Source organism: Urtica dioica, chromosome 10 (genome assembly GCF_054948205.1).
Source record: "Urtica dioica subsp. dioica isolate 48M chromosome 10, U.dioica_male_clone48M_v1_H2, whole genome shotgun sequence".
NCBI classification, from domain to species: Eukaryota; Viridiplantae; Streptophyta; class Magnoliopsida; order Rosales; family Urticaceae; genus Urtica; species Urtica dioica.
In genome coordinates, this window is record NC_142765.1 from 14930873 (window position 1) to 14947064 (window position 16192).

Below are 16192 nucleotides of genomic sequence, written 5' to 3' on the forward strand. Positions count from 1 at the left end.
TTGGACTCAAAAGTTCACAAAACCTTTTCCAAGTTTAGCTTAATGTCAACTGACTCCACTAAAGAGTTGACACTGAAAATCTCTCGGTTCAAATGAATTTATTTTCTACTCAAGAATTCAACCTAATTGTAATGAGTGGATCCACAGAATATTATCAGTGTTTACCCTTCATTAATATCATCAGATAGTCGGGATTTACAAAATTACCATTTTACCCTTCTAGCTGTTATTTCCTCAACTCCTTTGTCGCTTGTGAATAAGTTAGAAACAATGTATTGACGAGGAGCTAACAAGTCACATTGTTTCATCCAAAAGAGTCAGGACTCAATTTGGACACTGGTCAGTTCATTTATTCCCATTCCAAGGAACAAAGCATGAGGTGATATACATTGCATTTCAGCAATCTTGTACATGAATTCCATATCTATGAGAACTTCACAAAGTTACTCATGACATTCTCACAACTTAGTATTTCACCAATAGGCCTTGTTCGGAATCACATAGTGAGTCCGAACTCTGACTTTCTCAAATAAGAATACGTAAGGTGTGAAATGGCATGTCTCATTTCAGGATTAAGGTAAGCACGATGCAATTCATACGTAGTGACTTCGAGACATAAGAGGTTAAATGGTTTGTTCTTATCTTGTCTCTAGAAGTGCACTGGTCAATTCAGTATCTTCGGAAGATACCTAGAAGAACTATAGAGTCTCCAACTCTCAATGCCCCATAACCAGACATCATAGATTCTCCTAACAATCGTACTGAGGTCAATAGTTCTTTGACCCTTAGATTGCGAATATATCGTTTTAAGCAAACTACGAAGAGTTTGTTCGTGCAAATCTACATTTGTCTCTTCGTAAGTTGTTTAGTTTGTTTATGGACTAAAGACTAATGTTTTATCATAAAGCTTCAAACAGACAAGGAGGAATGAATGAACGTTTCAACTTTTTATTAATGAATAAGCAATTACAAGCAAGAGTCTTCATGAGACTTTATTACATCAAATGTACAATATAAGGATTACAACTCTTCTTGTGGGCACCATTGACAACAGGCTTATGGTATGTGAAAAGGGAAGATCATTTACCATGGAGATGGGATTTCACAGAGGTAGAAGTCAGGTCAAAGACTTTCTTTTACACCCTTTGGACCGAAGAAGAATGGTTGTGCGATCAGGTATGACTACTACTATCTACTTACTTTTCATGTAATAAGATTGATGTCTGTTGACAATAGATGTCAACAATAGACATCAATTGTTGACATCTAGATGTCAACAGTTGACATCAATGTCAACAATAGACGTCAATTGTTGACATCTAGATGTCAATAGTTGACATGTATTGTCAACAATTGACGTGACATCTATTGTTGACATCTAGATGTCAACAGTTGACGTGCATTGTTGACATCTAAATGTCAACAATTGACGTGTATTGTTGACATCTAAATGTCAACAATAGACATCTATTGTTGACATCTAGATGTCAACAGTTGACATTAATGTCAACAATGGACGTCTATTGTTGACATCTAGATGTCAACAGTTGACATCAATGTCAACAATGGACGTCAATTGTTGACATCTAGATGTCAACAGTTGACATCAATGTCAACAATGGACGTCAATTGTTGACATCTAGATGTCAACAGTTGACATCAATGTCAACAATGGACGTCAATTGTTGACATCTAGATGTCAACAGTTGACATCAATGTCAACAATGGACGTCAATTGTTGACATCTATTGTTGATTTCTATTGTTGTATATTTTTTTTACAATTGATCTTATATTATATTAATATCCATCATCTTTTCATTGTTTTTGCAGCATGTAGATGTTGTGTCGTACTACCTGAGGAAGAAGAGAATGACAGGTGAGTTGAAAGAATCGTTCACAATAATGAGCAGTTTCTTTCATAGCTACTGCATCAAAGGGTACGAAGCATGGCTCAACTGTGAAGATAAAGATAGGTTTGATTGGACAAACCAGTCCCGAATCCATGACTACATTACAGCCACCAACAAGTCCTTGAAGCATTCTTCTCCCTGGGTGGGCGTCGGGGTAGTTTACCTTCCCGTATGCTTCACAGGTAGGTCACATTGGCTTCTTCTAGCAGTGATGATTCGGGAACGTTCTATCATGATCTACGACTCGTTGTCCGGGAACAAGCATCACCGACAAATGGTAACGGCCCACGTACAAAAAATTGCTGAATTTCTCCCGTTAGTTCTTTGTTCTGTTGGTGCGTTTGATGGGTTGGGTATTGAAGACACAAGTTCGTCGAAGTTCAAAGTCGGAACTTACACGAACATGCCTCAACAGAATAATGGGTGCGTCTTGCTATTATAGAATAATATCATATTATTGAACATTCAAGATGTCTAATTTCAAATTTTTAAAAACAGTGGCGATTGTGGAATGTTTGTTATAAAGGCCATGGAGTTTTTGACTGACTCACGGGTATGATCTATCGAAAATCCGACAAGACGACATGGCCATGTATCGACAAAAGATCACAATTGATCTATACAGACATGGGGCGGTTCAAATAGCAACAAAACTGGGTTCAGACTTTGAAATGGATGATGATTAGGAAACTTTTTATTTTGGTTGGTTAAATTATGACATTCTCTTGATTTAAGTACTAGTTTGTTCATATAATAGATTAAGCAATCTTTTGTAGTTCATGTACTAGATTATGTACTCTTATGTCAAACATCTGTTGTCAATGACTAGTTTGTTCATATATAAAACAGAGTGTAAATAGACATATTAAGCAGTTTCGGGCATTCAAGTCATACAACAATCCATACATAAATATCACGAAGTTTAGACCAATGATGTGGGGAATTCATCGGCAGAGTCATTTCTTGTTAATCCTTATCCTCCTATAGTAGAGGAGTTCCTCTCTCTGGATTTTCAGCATAAACACTCGTGTCCCATTGGGCACGACTTCCATAAAATCTCCTTTTTTCTTCAACTGAGTCTCCCAGTCGTCTCCGAGGATTTCTTTCATAACACTTTCGAGACACATGATCGGACCCGATTCAGTCTCACTACAAAATGTATCCAAGTACCATATGTACTCAGCCTGGCTTATTTGAAACTCCGTGAGTTGTGCATCACCGAGTTCCGATCCGCTTGCCTTATTAACATCAATTGACTACAATTTTAGTAATTGTCTACAATTATAGGTATGAATATCTACAATCATAAAAAATAATAACCAAAAATCAGCTTTGCTTGGCATCAAAATGTACCTCATTTTTAGAACATTTTCTCTTTCGGGGCTCGAAGTCGTCATAGCTTGTCACCGGAGATTCAATGGAGTGTTTTTCTGACATTTCTGCATAATTTGGACAATATTAGAGTCAACAACGTTCATTAGTTGTTGACATCAGATGTCAACAGTTGACGTCCATTGTTGACATCTAATGTCAACAAATTGACATCTAAACTCTACAGAGTTCATCAGTTGTTGACATTAGATGTCAACAATGGACGTCCATTGTTGACATCTAATGTCAACAACTGATGAACTCTGTAGAGTTTTTAAATTACCCAAACAATATCCTAAAATCTTAACCACGAAGTTCATCCAAACAATATCCCAAACAATATCCTAAACAACTGATGAACTCTGAAGATTCTTAACATACCCAAACAATATCACAAACAATATCCTAAAAAGCGAAACGAACCTTGTGCGCGACCTGATCTTGGACTAAATCTGGAGTTTTGAGTCTCGTCGGCGTTTGGGTCCTCGGGTTTTAGAGAGTTGGTGCGAGAAAGAGAGCTGGTCCTCGGGCTCCTGGGTTTCTTAGGTCTGGTGGCTTTGGGAAAAAAACAGTCCGACGAGGGGACAGAGAGAACGAGAAGAGAGAAGAGAGAGTGAGAGGAAGAGATCGATTGACGGGAAGAGAGAATAAGAAGGAGGAGAGATAAGACTGACGCGAAGAGAGAGAGAGAGAGAGAGAGAGAGAGAGAGAGAGAGAGAGAGAGAGAGAGAGAGAGAAAGAGTCATGGATTAATGTGAGATATGAGAGGGATATTGAGAGTTGGTGTGGGTTGTAAGAAAAAATTTAAGTGGATGGTAAAAGAGTAGTTGTACATTTGAGTTAGTGGCATTTTTGGTCAAATTATGATTTTTGTGGGAAATTGTAAAAAGTTAGTGATTTGGTATTAGATAGGGCAATTTCTCTTAAAAAAAGGTATCAACGGCAATATTAAAGTTTGATTGCTGCCCAAATGCACTAAATTTTTGGAATTGCAAGATATATCAACGGCAATATTACATTTATAACATAAATTTAATTTTTTTTCATTATTTACTTAGAATAAAAATTTCGGTTAACTGATTCTTTTTATTTTTACCGAAAAATGGCAACAAAAAAAGAACTCTTAATAAGATATAAGTAGATTTACCAAACCATGAGAACCCAGGGTACGACGAGCTTCAAAACGCCAACGATATTCTCCAAGCCTTGCTTCAAAAAACCGGCCCAAATTTTCCAGCACGAAGGCGAGAACTCAATGTAGACGACCGCCTCGGAAATAGGTGCCTCGACGCTCCCAAGACCAAAACGGAGAACAAAACCCCAACAACCAAACACGTGAAAAGGCCAAACGTTGTCCTGAAATCCGAGCATGTGGTAGCTTTTTGCTCCATGGTCCATAGAAAGATATTTAGAAAATTATAAACCTAAAATTAAAATATATTTAAAAGTTTTAGTTTAGATTTACCTAGAGGTTTCGTATTCCATTTATCTTAATTAGGGTCATACTTTTTTTTTTCTTTAGAACTAACGGCTACAAGCGGCCCCGCCAATCGGAGCTGCTTCGATATGATCTCTGATTTCTCGTACCTCTTCTTGGAGCTGAAGTTCTTGGTGTTTAGGATCCGAGGAGCCTTCTGACATGCCGTGGGGGCGTTTTGGTCCATGGCACATAAGGTTCCTTGGAGTACAAGAAACTGAATGGGAAGGGGTTGTTATGGGATACTTGAACAAGTCTGACTTTTGAAAAGTTTTTTTTTTTTTACAGCTTGCATTTGATTGATCTTCTTAACCAAAGCATTCCACTATTAATCAGTGCTACAGTCTGAAAAGTTTCGGACTAATTTGCTAACGTTCTTTTTAGTAACCCAAGTCTTTGTTAAAATCAGTTTTTTTTAAAAAAAAGTCTTTGTTAAGATCTGTATATAAAAATAAAAACAACATAAAGAGAAGATGGAATTCGAAGATTCGTGCGTGCGCTTGCTTGCTTGCTTCACATAGCTACCAAGATGTGCACTCAAAATTGTGATGCTCTGTAGACTTTGGACTTCTGTTAAAACAAATCTTTTAGACTTTGAGCTGTTTTTGTCCATAAAACTTCTCTAGTTTGGTGATTATACACCAAAGTTTTAGCATATCATACAAAGCTTTGGATTCTAGCAAAAAAAATAAAAATAAAAATAATTTACAAAAATACAAAATTTGGTCACCTCACCAAGTTTCAAAATTTGGTTTCGGTAAGTTTGACTTCAGGGAAATTTGATTGTGTAATTACAGTAAACTTTACTATTGATAATCTTATTTTCTAATTATTGATATTCTTATTTTCCGATGTGATAGTCACCATACTTGTTCGCCTTTTATTGGGTTTGAAGCTAAATAGACCAACGACTTATATAGCACAATATATGAGATCTTGTGGTACTTAAACCCCAGAAAAAAAATTTATAATATGAACAGAAATACAAGTATTTCTAACACAATCGCCTTCTGGAAGTTTTTAGAGATTGCTTTTATAACCAAAGGAAATAACAACAGCAACAAGTTTTGGGTGACAAAATTGGATGTACAAAACTGTAAAATAAAGAAAAAAACTGTTCCAACTACAATAACAAAAAAAAAAAAAACAAACCTTCCAAGATTCACTTTAGAAGAACTGGAATTTATAGATCATTCAAGGCGTCCGATCATAGTTGTTGATCGAGATACGAATCTTTCTGAGCCTTCGGAGACGTCGATGCAATATACCCAGAAACGTAATTCTTGACCCAGGAAGTGCTTCGAGTCAACCAACCGGCCTCGGCTTGTTCTTGGACTTCGAGGTTACACCTCCGTTCCTCTTCCTCGAGGATCTCGAGCCACCTCTTGGCCATGAAAACCTTCACGGCCTCGACGCCCTCGTTCACGACCTCCTGGGGCGGGACCGAGACCGGGTTCTGGTCAAGGTTGAGTTTGACCAGGCTGTCGAGGCGCCCGAAAGTGTCGGGCAGCGCGTGGATCTGGTTGTTGCTGAGGTCGAGCTCTTTGAGGTTGGTCAGGTCGCCAATCGTGTCGGGCAGCTCGGTCAGGTCGCTGAAGTTGCTGCCGAGGTTGAGGACTTCGAGGCTCGCCAGCTTCCCGATCGCCAACGGGAGGCCGTGGAGCTCGTTGAAGTGGGCGTCGAGGTATCGCAGAGATTTCATCTCGCAGACTGAAGTGGGAAGCGATCGGATCTTGTTCAGTTGGATCAAGAGTTTCTCGAGATTCACGAGTTCGAATCCGATGCTCGTTGGCAAGTACGACAGGTTGTTGAAACTGACGTCCAATTCGACCAAGGACCTGATTGATCATTTCCACAAAAAAAATAATATCACAACCCATATCATTCTTATAGAGGGAAATGAATTTAGAGGAAAGTGTGAAACTAAAATTGGGTTTTCATTTTCCTTGGAAATTTTGCGAGGAAAAATAAAATTCAAGAAAATTGGCTTGTGTGGGATTTTAAAAATGAAAAACGACCAAGGATTCCATTATCTTTCTCTCAAAATTTCATCTGGCTCCCAATTTTAATCCCCCCCACATTTTCATTCAACTATTCTTTCTCCTCCCTAAAATCCCGGTTAAAAACATAGCCATATGGATAATTTACAAAGAAAAGAATTACCTGCAATGACTAATACTATCCGGTAGACTGTTGAGCTTGTTTGCTGAAACATTTAGAATTTTAAGTTTTTGCAACAACCCGATCGAATCCGGCAACGACACCAAAGCATTGGAAGAGACGTTAAGCTCCTCGAGGTTTTCCAGACCGGAAATGGAATCAGGCAGCGTCTGTAATCTCACAAACATCACTATTAGTTGGCAATAAAATTCTAGCTTGACTAATTTGAGCATATATAAGCATAATATATCACAGTATTAATCACTTCACAGCCTCAAAAGAAAATTTGACAAGATAATTATCCAATCCTGATTTTGTTCTTTCTGTTTAACAAGAATGAATGTTTTTCATTCATTGGATTAGACACGATTTCACGAGATCGTTAGAATAACTACTAACACCAAGTTACTAACATAAATGTATTTCAAGATAAATCCAGAGGCTATAATAAGCAAGTTCTTTCTGGGAAGGTAGAAGAAGCTTAACGCTAATTAGCTATTACCGAGTACCTAATATTTCTTCAGCTATTACCGAGTACCCAATTTTAACAAACGATCCAATTCGTAAACACCTTAAACATACTAAAAGCTTATCTATCAAAACCGCAGTATACAGAGCTTTAATGGATTACTTGATATACAAATCGTTATCGAAATATTACGTCAAAATTAAAGGCATGAGAACCGTACTATTACACCTTATAAAAAACACAAAAGCTGTTGATTTTGCACAATATTGTTCCAAAATGCATGAAAGAAATAAAAATTTACATTCCTCAGTTAAATTAACAATAATAAACAACAAAAAATCACAATCTGAGTCATCAAATCCGAAAGGACTTGTAACTTTTTCACACACACCTACCTTAATTTCGAAGAATGCATCAAAACTCAACATTCTTACACTCTGACAAACCAAATCCTAATTCTAGACAGAAAAACCGGTAGCTTCTTTAACTCTTCTCGAAATTGGCACTAAATCAACTTAAATACAAATTCCTCAATTTCCAAAACCAGCCAAATGTTAGATCAGGAAACATAAAATCGAACAACCTAATCCAAATCCAATATTGGAGCTAATTCATACTATTAGTCAACTATGCAAAACCCAATCAGCCTAAAAATGACACAAATGCTCAAAGAATTGTGACTCTTTAACTATAATTAAATCACCAAACTAGGAAGAAAAAAAAAAACTAAAATTAATCGAAATAATAGGCACCGAACCTCGAGTTGATTCCCGGAGATATCAAACACCCTGAGCCCCCTCATCTTCCCAAACGCCTCAGGCAAAAACCTCAATTTCCGACCAGAGAGATCCACTCTCTCCAAGCCTCCTCCGGCGCCGGAGGAAGCCTCCTGCAGAATTTCCACAACCTTACCATCAACCTCCTCCTCCTCTTCCTTCTCCTCCGCCGTCCCCATCGACTCATAAATCCTCTCCAGCCTCGCTTCCGCATCCCTCAGAAGCTTATCATAAGCCTCGTGCATCTCGTCCAGCTGAACCACCGCCTTATAGATCTCCCTCTCCCTCTCCGCCTCCCTCCGCAGCACCGCCTCCTCCTCCGCCGCCCTCGCGCGCCACTCCGCCGCCTCCACCTCCGCCGGCCGAGGCGACAGAACCAGCTCCTCGAGCCGCTTCGCCAGCGCGGCGTCGAGGTCGGCGAGCCTCGCCCGAGCTCTGTCCACCGCCTCGTGGTCCGGCCTCTCGCCGATCGTCTGGAGCACCGATCGCGTCTGCGCCACGTCGGAGACCGCCGTTTTCATGGCGGCCATGACCTCCGGCTCCATCATGCGAGGCCGAACGTCGAAGATCGGGTCCGCCGGAGACGGATCGGAGTGAGGCGGTTGCTCGATGTCCGGCTCGGTCTGGTTCGGATTACGCCCGAACGTCGGGATCCGAGCCATCACGTAGGAGAGGATCGGAAACGTTTTCGGATTCGGGTCCATTCTAGGGTTTCTTTTTTTTCCTCTGCTGAACTTTGATAGAAAGAAACACAAAAGTCTTCCGTGAAGAAGAAGAAGAGGCGTTTTCAGTGAGTTCTTTACTTCTTTTATTATGCTGATGAGATTGTAATCACCACAGCGTGGGACCCGCAGTCGACTTCTCTGTAGCCGCCACGTGTAAACGGTTGAATCGGACTAACAAAAATTGAGTACCACCGACTCCGATCCGTTTGCTTTCTCTATTTATTACTTAAAAAATATTATTATCACCACAAGAGTCAAGTTGTTTACTAAATTTTGTTATGGGGTGAAGCTTATCTCTAGTTGGTCTTAAGCAAAATCTTAAAAAGTTGAGCAAAATCTAAAAATGGGGCTTTATACAAAAAAAAAAAAAAAAAATCATCAACAATGATATAATAAATTGATAATAAAAGTCCCTCAAAAAAAAAAAATTGATAATAAAAGTATAACATTTGATAATTATTTTTAATAAATATAAAATTTTAGGATAACAAAATTTAAAATTTAAAATTTAAAATAAAAACAAATATAAAAATAAAAGTAAAAAATGTAAATAATTTTTTTTGGGGGGGACCTTGGGCATCTACTGGCTTTGTGCCTGGATTTAATTGTTTGTCCTTACATTTCATAGGATTAAAACGAAAATTAAGGCATTTTTTACTAAAAATTAAGACTTACATTGAGACCTAATTTTTCTCCAAAATAAATAAACCTTGAGTGATTGCTTATCATTCACGTCCAAAATATGATCAAGACGTTAAATGAAATTAAATCCATATGATGTTACTCAACTAAAAGAAAATGTCAGTTAAGAACCACCACCAGTGAGTCAAACAAAAGCCTCATTTTGTAATTTGGCCATACGTTGACTTGTAGGTGTGCATGTATGTGTACATGTGAAAAGAAGGTGTGTTGAAGTGAAATATATGTATTTGAAGATTTCAAAATAATTGTGTCGCACATTGAGAAGCCAATAGAATCTCTCTCTCGGCCAAAGCGAAAATCTCTGCCACTCGAACAGCAAATTTCTCGGCGACGTTCCGAGCGATCCTCTCCTGAAATTTTGTGTTCTTCAGCCAAATTACCCCGGCATAGGCCTCGCATTTGCAAGCATTGTGAGCAAACTCCGATTCCTCGATCCGATACCGCAAACAAACCTTCGCAAAAACGAAGATAAAATTATATTACAATAAATTAGAGGAAACTATCTCTTTAACTATTACGTGAACGGTATCTTTAGCTTTTTTTTTAGTAATATGTCATTCATTTTCATTTTAACATTTTTTTTTAGTTACAATATATTTTCCAGCTGGAGTTAACCTGACGATATCCTAATTAAATAAAAACCAATTTAAATTATATCACAACCTTTAAAATACAAGATAGAAAGTTGAAACAATTTTAATTTAATAATTTTCTTTAAAATAAATAAATAAAAACTATTTTAAATTGCACGTGTCAAAATTCCATAAGTGATTAATTTTTTTTACTAATACACTAAATTAATAATTTAAAGTCTGTCTAAGTTTAGGATAAACTATCAAGTTTCTAGTTTTATAGAAGCTATTTTTTCTAGTAAAAAAATTACCCGAAAGCGGTCAGATAACGGGACGCCATGGAGTGCCATGACTTCGTTGACAATCCACCCTCGGTTTTCTTTGTCGTTGATGGGAGATTTTTGTTGAACACACGTGGCTTCTCCTCCAAAGACTGACACATTTCGATTGAATCTGTATGACAGTCGTCGTTCGTGTACGATGACGTCTTTTTTGTCATTTTTGTAGTCTTCCTTGATCGGTTCCCATGGATTGGTCATGTGGCGCAGGCACCCCGATTTTTCCATCACTTTTTTCTCCAACTTTCCTCCATTAAACATTTCCATCAGTGAATTCATCTACAGGAAAGTAGAGGAAAAAAAATATTAGTTATGAATTAGACATTTATTCTTCTCATTTCTTTACTTTCTTATTCTTTCGTTGTGGTCTCACATTGACGGGGAGTTCGGCAGAATAAACTTTGGAAAGCTTTGCATTTTCAACGTCCAAGAAATAACCGGTGTCGTTGATCACGGCGTTTATTTCTTCCTGACCATTGTCGTCGTTGTCATGTTCTTCGGCTATTTGAGCCTTTTGACCGTTTGTAACTGTTCTAGTCCTCCACAATGCCAATATTGTCCTGCCAATGCACACACACAAAGAATAAGACAAATGAGCGCCTAATCTTGAATATGCAAAAACATGCATGAAAAATGAAAGTATTTTGTGAGAACGGTTTAACCTAGAAGCTCCATCGAAAGACACAAATGAGTGGAAGTAGAATCTTAGCCGGCCTTGTTCGTCTTGAGACTTAGCGCCGTGCTTCGCATCCAAGCCTCGGTCCTTCTTCAGGATAATGGCCAACAACGGGCTTCCCATGGACGCAATGGTCGGCGGGAGGATCGCGATGTCTTCGATATCCTCCCACAGAAAGAAAAATTTCGTCTTGTGACCGAACAAATTTGCGTAGAAACCTACTATTCTCGCCGACAAGAAAAGCCGTCCCTAGGAAATGACTTAACTCAATTGATCGCTCTACAACAAGAGATCAATGTCATTTGTGTTGTGGATGAAAGAGCTTACTTGTAGTGGAAGTCTTCTCTTCAATTGGCATGTGAAATCGCTTATGAGAAACTCTTCTGGCGGCAATTCGAAAAGCTTTTGGAACATTGAATTTCGGTGAGGCGATCGGAGATTCAACTGCAACATTTAGATTTATGAGGAGAAACAAATCACGCTGATATAGATTTTTTTATAACATATATAAGTACCTTTTTCCCAACTTCTTTTTCCATCTTGGTTAAGTACTCCCTTATTGTGTCAAACCCGTTTGTGTTGTCTAAGAAGATTCTCAACCTCAGCTTCGACTGAGAGGACTGCGCAAGCTTCCCCTCGAGCGGAACCCACATGTCCGCGAGCTCGGTCGCTGTGTGCTTCAAGAAATTGATCTCTGCGTGCCCTAGTGAAATGGCTTTGCCAAACGGGCCATCAAAATCTAAGACCTCCACGTCCAAAACCGCAGGCGGTTCTTCCATGGCATCAAACTCAAGTATCTCTGTCATAAAAAATGAGGTTTTAAATATAAAACTTAAGAGAAAATTAGGTCCATATAGACTTTACCGACCATTCCACTGAGGGTCACGAGATTGGAGTTTCACCGAGCTCGTTTTCGTCTTAGCATTGCATGTCAAAACGACATAAGGATCAGACAAACCCGACGAGCCCAACGATGCCAAGTTGACTCCTTCAATCAAGGCAACTGTGAGAACCCACCCGTCGCCTTGCCCTCTAACTCCGTGATCTCCTCCTATAACAAAAACCAAATCAAGTTTTTTTTTTAAATGATACTAAAAACTAGAACGAAACGAGTTTGTCTTCCTCAATGCCCGTCCAATTAAATTATAAGCGGAAATTTTCTTAATCACATTTTTATAAAAATAAAAATAAATTTACACGAAAGTTAATGACATGTCGTAATTTAATTAGAGGAACACATAGACAATGTACCTCGTTGTAGTCTAGCTTGCACGAACCGCGATGCCATGTTGTAAACATGTTGTAGGTGGATTAGCAAGACCCCACAAGTGACAAGTTCCCCGAAACTATCGGGCAACTCTAGCCCTAAGAACTCCAATCCCCGAGGAGGGCTCGGATCGCAGAGAAGTATGTGAATGATGACGTACAAACCGGCAAAGATCGTGGCAATGACCGGGAAGTTCCAAAAGTACTCGACCGCCAACTCCCAATCGGACCTATGTCCCGCTTTTAAATCCGAAAGAACTCGATCTTTGTCCATCGAATCCACCACCTCAAAATTCTCGGCCAGCAGGGCGGAAAACTGGTCAAAGCTCTCCTTTAAACCTTGCCTAGCCCCACCCTCAATCATGCCCTTCATCATCGTCGACTGAAGGAAGTTCAACCTCCATGAAACCACAAGGCGTGACACCGTCAATGATGATGATGATGTAGTTGCCGTCAACGACGACATCTCCGACCCCGACGTTATCTTGTAGAGGAGCTCAACTTTGAACGAGCTCCCATACGGGACCTCAGGAGTGGCCACCGAGACGAAGACGTAGAATTCCCCAACGTCGATGTCGGCTCTAACGTACGTCTGCTCTTCCGTGGCCGTAACGGCCTTGACGAGCCTCGTCGCGGCTTTAGTGTACGTCACGATCCTCGTGAGCTTCCCTGAGCCGTTCCACTCCCACGGACCCTCACGGAGGTCCGTGGTCCCTTGAAGCTCGGCCAAGTCTCGAGCGAAGAGCGCGTTGGGACCAAAGAGCCATGTGTTGAGCTCCTCCGGCGGGACCGAGTACGTCTCGTCAACTAGCACGCCTCCTTTCAAGTCCTCTGAGTGATCCTCAGATTGCACTCTCCGAAGAGCAGCTTCAAAAGAAGAGCGCGAAGAAGAATCATCGTCGTCATCGTTTTCGAGCCGATCCTCCAATATTTCGGATCCCAAGCTCGAAATGTCCGACGATGATCCGGCGTCGGATTTTAAGGCCTCGCCTTTCTTCCGGAAGAGGTTTTCCATACGGCTATTGAGGGATTTGATTAGGTGTTTTACGTTCGGTATCTTCAATTGCGGAGATTTGGAGTTCTTTCGGTCTTCTTCGGTGATTTTCACTTCTAGAATCGGAACCGGAAACGTTTCGGGGGAGTTGGTGGTGTGAAAATCCTCGGGTTTTCCGTATATAGAAATGGTGAGAAGGATTTTTCCTGCAGTGGTGTAAAATGGAGGTATTCCAAAAAGACATTAATAACAAAAATAATATAAAAAAATGAAACAATTTATAATGTGTCAACGTTGATATAGACTTCACTTTGCATTCAATACAGCTAAGTATTCTTCTGATTTATATTCTCGAACTGCAATGTTAGGCAAATTAGGCCTCTGATTAAAATAATATGCTCCTATGGAAAGTAACAGCTTAATTTACAAGTTGATACTTTAAGTGTGTTTTACACCCTAATTACAAAATCTCAAAGGAGAGAAACTAGCATAACTAAAATCCATCTAGATCTTACTTACACACATTATTTTGTATAACAGAGAAAACTGTATTCCTTCAAATATGTTCACAATCACAAATTCACAAATAAGGTTAGCCAATGAAGAAGATAAGAAGATATTCACAGATGTCACTACTATCAAGTGTTATAAAGTGATATTCCTTCAAGTAATGACAAAATCTGAAAATTAGAAAGAGATAAAAACTCGAAAGAAAATACACGGAAAAATTCTTATGAGTTATGAGTGAAAATCAAAGTTTTTGAAAAAATTAAAAAAAAAAAATCGAGAAGAAAGCCACGTATGTCTTAAGTTAAGACTATCATAGAATTATTCCAAAAAAAAAAAAAAAAAAAAAAAAAACTTCCACTCATTATTCAGTTTTACATTTTCCACAAATTTTCTCTCTCTCAATTTATCGTGTGATAAATATACAAAATAATGTAATAAAATGAGTATAAGTAAAGGGTAAATAAGTTAAATAACCACCTGAAATCAACGTGGTTTGTCTAAAATGAGTGAAATAATTTATCTAAAATGAGTGAAATAGTAAAAAATGTATAAATATTGGGTTTCAATAATTTTGACTGTATGATTAAATTTTTAAAGTGATAATAAATTGCTAACATAAATCCCAAAAAAATTAATAACAGTCTTAAATTTTTTTAGAGAATGTAACTTTAGTAATTTTGTTGAAAACTGAAACTTTTTGGTAATCAATTAGTATGGCTATTTGTATAAATTTTTCATAAATAAATTACCAAGTACTAACCAGATTTATGTTTGTCGCCAGCGACGTTGTTTGTCGTTTCCAAAGTGAACCAAGTGGGAGACAAAGTGTGATTCTCGCCACTCGCCACCGACCGAACCGGAATCCGAACCCGACCCAGTAACCGACCCGACCCGGAAAACAAACCCGGCTCGTCGTGATCGGCAACGTTAAACCCATTTGTATTACTATCATGCTCATCCTCAAATACACTCACAATCACCTCTTCTTTGTCCAAGTCATTGACTCTAAAAACGAACTCTTCATTCCAAGCCACAACCGAAGAAGAAGAAGAAGAAAAAGCGACTGGTTTGGTCTTCGATTTTTGCTTGCCAACTTGGAGCTTCACGTAACAGCTTTTCTGGTTTACATGCAAGTCTGAGCCTTCCAAAACGTAAACGTATAATTTCATGTTTTCTTTTTCTTCTCTCTCTTACTTGATCTATGTTTTTTGGTTCATGGGTTTCGGACTATTTAACGAAAGAGAGGAGAGTGAGTCGGTTTTGTTTTGTACTTTTGTTTTTTTTAATTTATAAGAGTAATCATATCGGTTTTTGGAGAGAGAAAAAGATTGTTGTGACACATTTTTGGAAATAATGAGACGTGGAAGCAAATGGGAGTGGACACGAGAGCGAGGTGATTAATGGAAATATAAAATAAATACATAAAAAAAGTTGGAGGTATCTCAAACTCAATCGGTTTTTAGACAATTTTTTATTTTCTTCTTTCTTTCTTTTTTTGTCAAACCAAATCTAGATATATATTTCTTCTTGGGTAAGTCTTTACGTCGTGTGTACGTATACCTTTCAATTTTCCGGTAACCCAAAAATTTTTGGCCGTGTTTGGTTAGTAACTCAAAAAGTGTTTTTCACTTTTTGAGTGAAAAAAATAGGAAAGGAAAATTGAATGGGCCGTTTGGTAATAATTTTCGGAAAATTTTTTTGAAAAATTTTGGGAAAGTTTTGAAAAATGGTAAAGGAAAATGGAAACAAGGGGGGAGTGTTTTCCGAAATTTTTTTCCTTTTTTTTCAGCGAGATCGAGCGAGAGAGAGAGAGAGAGAGAGAGAGAGAGAGAGAGAGAGAGAGAGACGCCGGAGAGTTGTCGTTGCTCGATTGCTCGTTCCCGGCGTCTTTCTCCTCGGCGGCGGTCACGGCGAGCTCGCGGCGGCGGCGTGTCGCTCGGTCTACGCGCGCGCGGTGGCTCAGCGATCGGTGACGCGCGAAGGCGAGAGAGAGAAGAGATGAGTGGGAGGTGGCGGTGGCGACGTCGGAGGCTCGGCGGCGCTGTATCTCCTCGGCCCGGAGCGCACGCGGTGGAGGCTCGGTGAGGACGACGGCGCGGCGCGGAGAAGAAGAAGAAGAAGAAACGAGGGTGGTGGCGGTGACCGTGGTTCGGTGAGGCTCGTGGTCGTGTTTTTTTTTTTTTTTTTTTCTCCTGGTTCTCTTGTTCGGCCGAGAGAGAGAAGTGAGGAAGAAGAAGAAGAAGA

General features: G+C 39.2%; 2 protein-coding genes across 2 annotated transcripts; both read right to left on the bottom strand.

The window, feature by feature from the left end:
• Positions 1–5689: 5689 nt before the first annotated feature.
• Positions 5690–9092, bottom strand: LOC149383486 (plant intracellular Ras-group-related LRR protein 9-like). Its single transcript, XM_089629265.1, has 3 exons — positions 8147–9092; positions 6924–7090; positions 5690–6598 (listed from the first exon to the last, which is right to left on the bottom strand). Exons 1-3 carry the CDS (start codon positions 8867–8869, stop codon positions 5968–5970), a joined length of 1521 nt encoding a protein of 506 aa, XP_089485391.1. The 5' UTR covers positions 8870–9092; the 3' UTR covers positions 5690–5967.
• Positions 9093–9633: 541 nt separating this feature from the next.
• On the bottom strand, positions 9634–15137 carry LOC149383487 (C2 calcium/lipid-binding and GRAM domain containing protein). Its single transcript, XM_089628954.1, has 9 exons — positions 14709–15137; positions 12430–13644; positions 12047–12229; positions 11694–11977; positions 11506–11622; positions 11165–11427; positions 10876–11062; positions 10476–10781; positions 9634–10044 (listed from the first exon to the last, which is right to left on the bottom strand). The coding sequence occupies exons 1-9, from the start codon at positions 15115–15117 to the stop codon at positions 9829–9831; spliced, it is 3180 nt and encodes a 1059-aa protein (XP_089485080.1). The 5' UTR covers positions 15118–15137; the 3' UTR covers positions 9634–9828.
• Between the last annotated feature and the right edge of the window lie 1055 nt (positions 15138–16192).

Excerpts from the sequence above, each read along its gene's own strand:
- LOC149383486 (XM_089629265.1), bottom strand. The coding sequence starts at position 8,869 with ATGGACCCGAATCCGAAAACGTTTCCGATCCTCTCCTACGTGATGGCT. Across the intron at positions 7,091-8,146 it reads TCTCCGGGAATCAACTCGAG|ACGCTGCCTGATTCCATTTC; the intron begins GTTCGGTGCCTA and ends GTGAGATTACAG. Across the intron at positions 6,599-6,923 it reads GATAGTATTAGTCATTGCAG|GTCCTTGGTCGAATTGGACG; the intron begins GTAATTCTTTTC and ends ATGATCAATCAG.
- LOC149383487 (XM_089628954.1), bottom strand. The coding sequence starts at position 15,117 with ATGAAATTATACGTTTACGTTTTGGAAGGCTCAGACTTGCATGTAAAC. Across the intron at positions 11,063-11,164 it reads TCTTTCGATGGAGCTTCTAG|GACAATATTGGCATTGTGGA; the intron begins GTTAAACCGTTC and ends GTGCATTGGCAG. Across the intron at positions 10,045-10,475 it reads CGTTATCTGACCGCTTTCGG|GTTTGTTTGCGGTATCGGAT; the intron begins GTAATTTTTTTA and ends GTTTTTGCGAAG.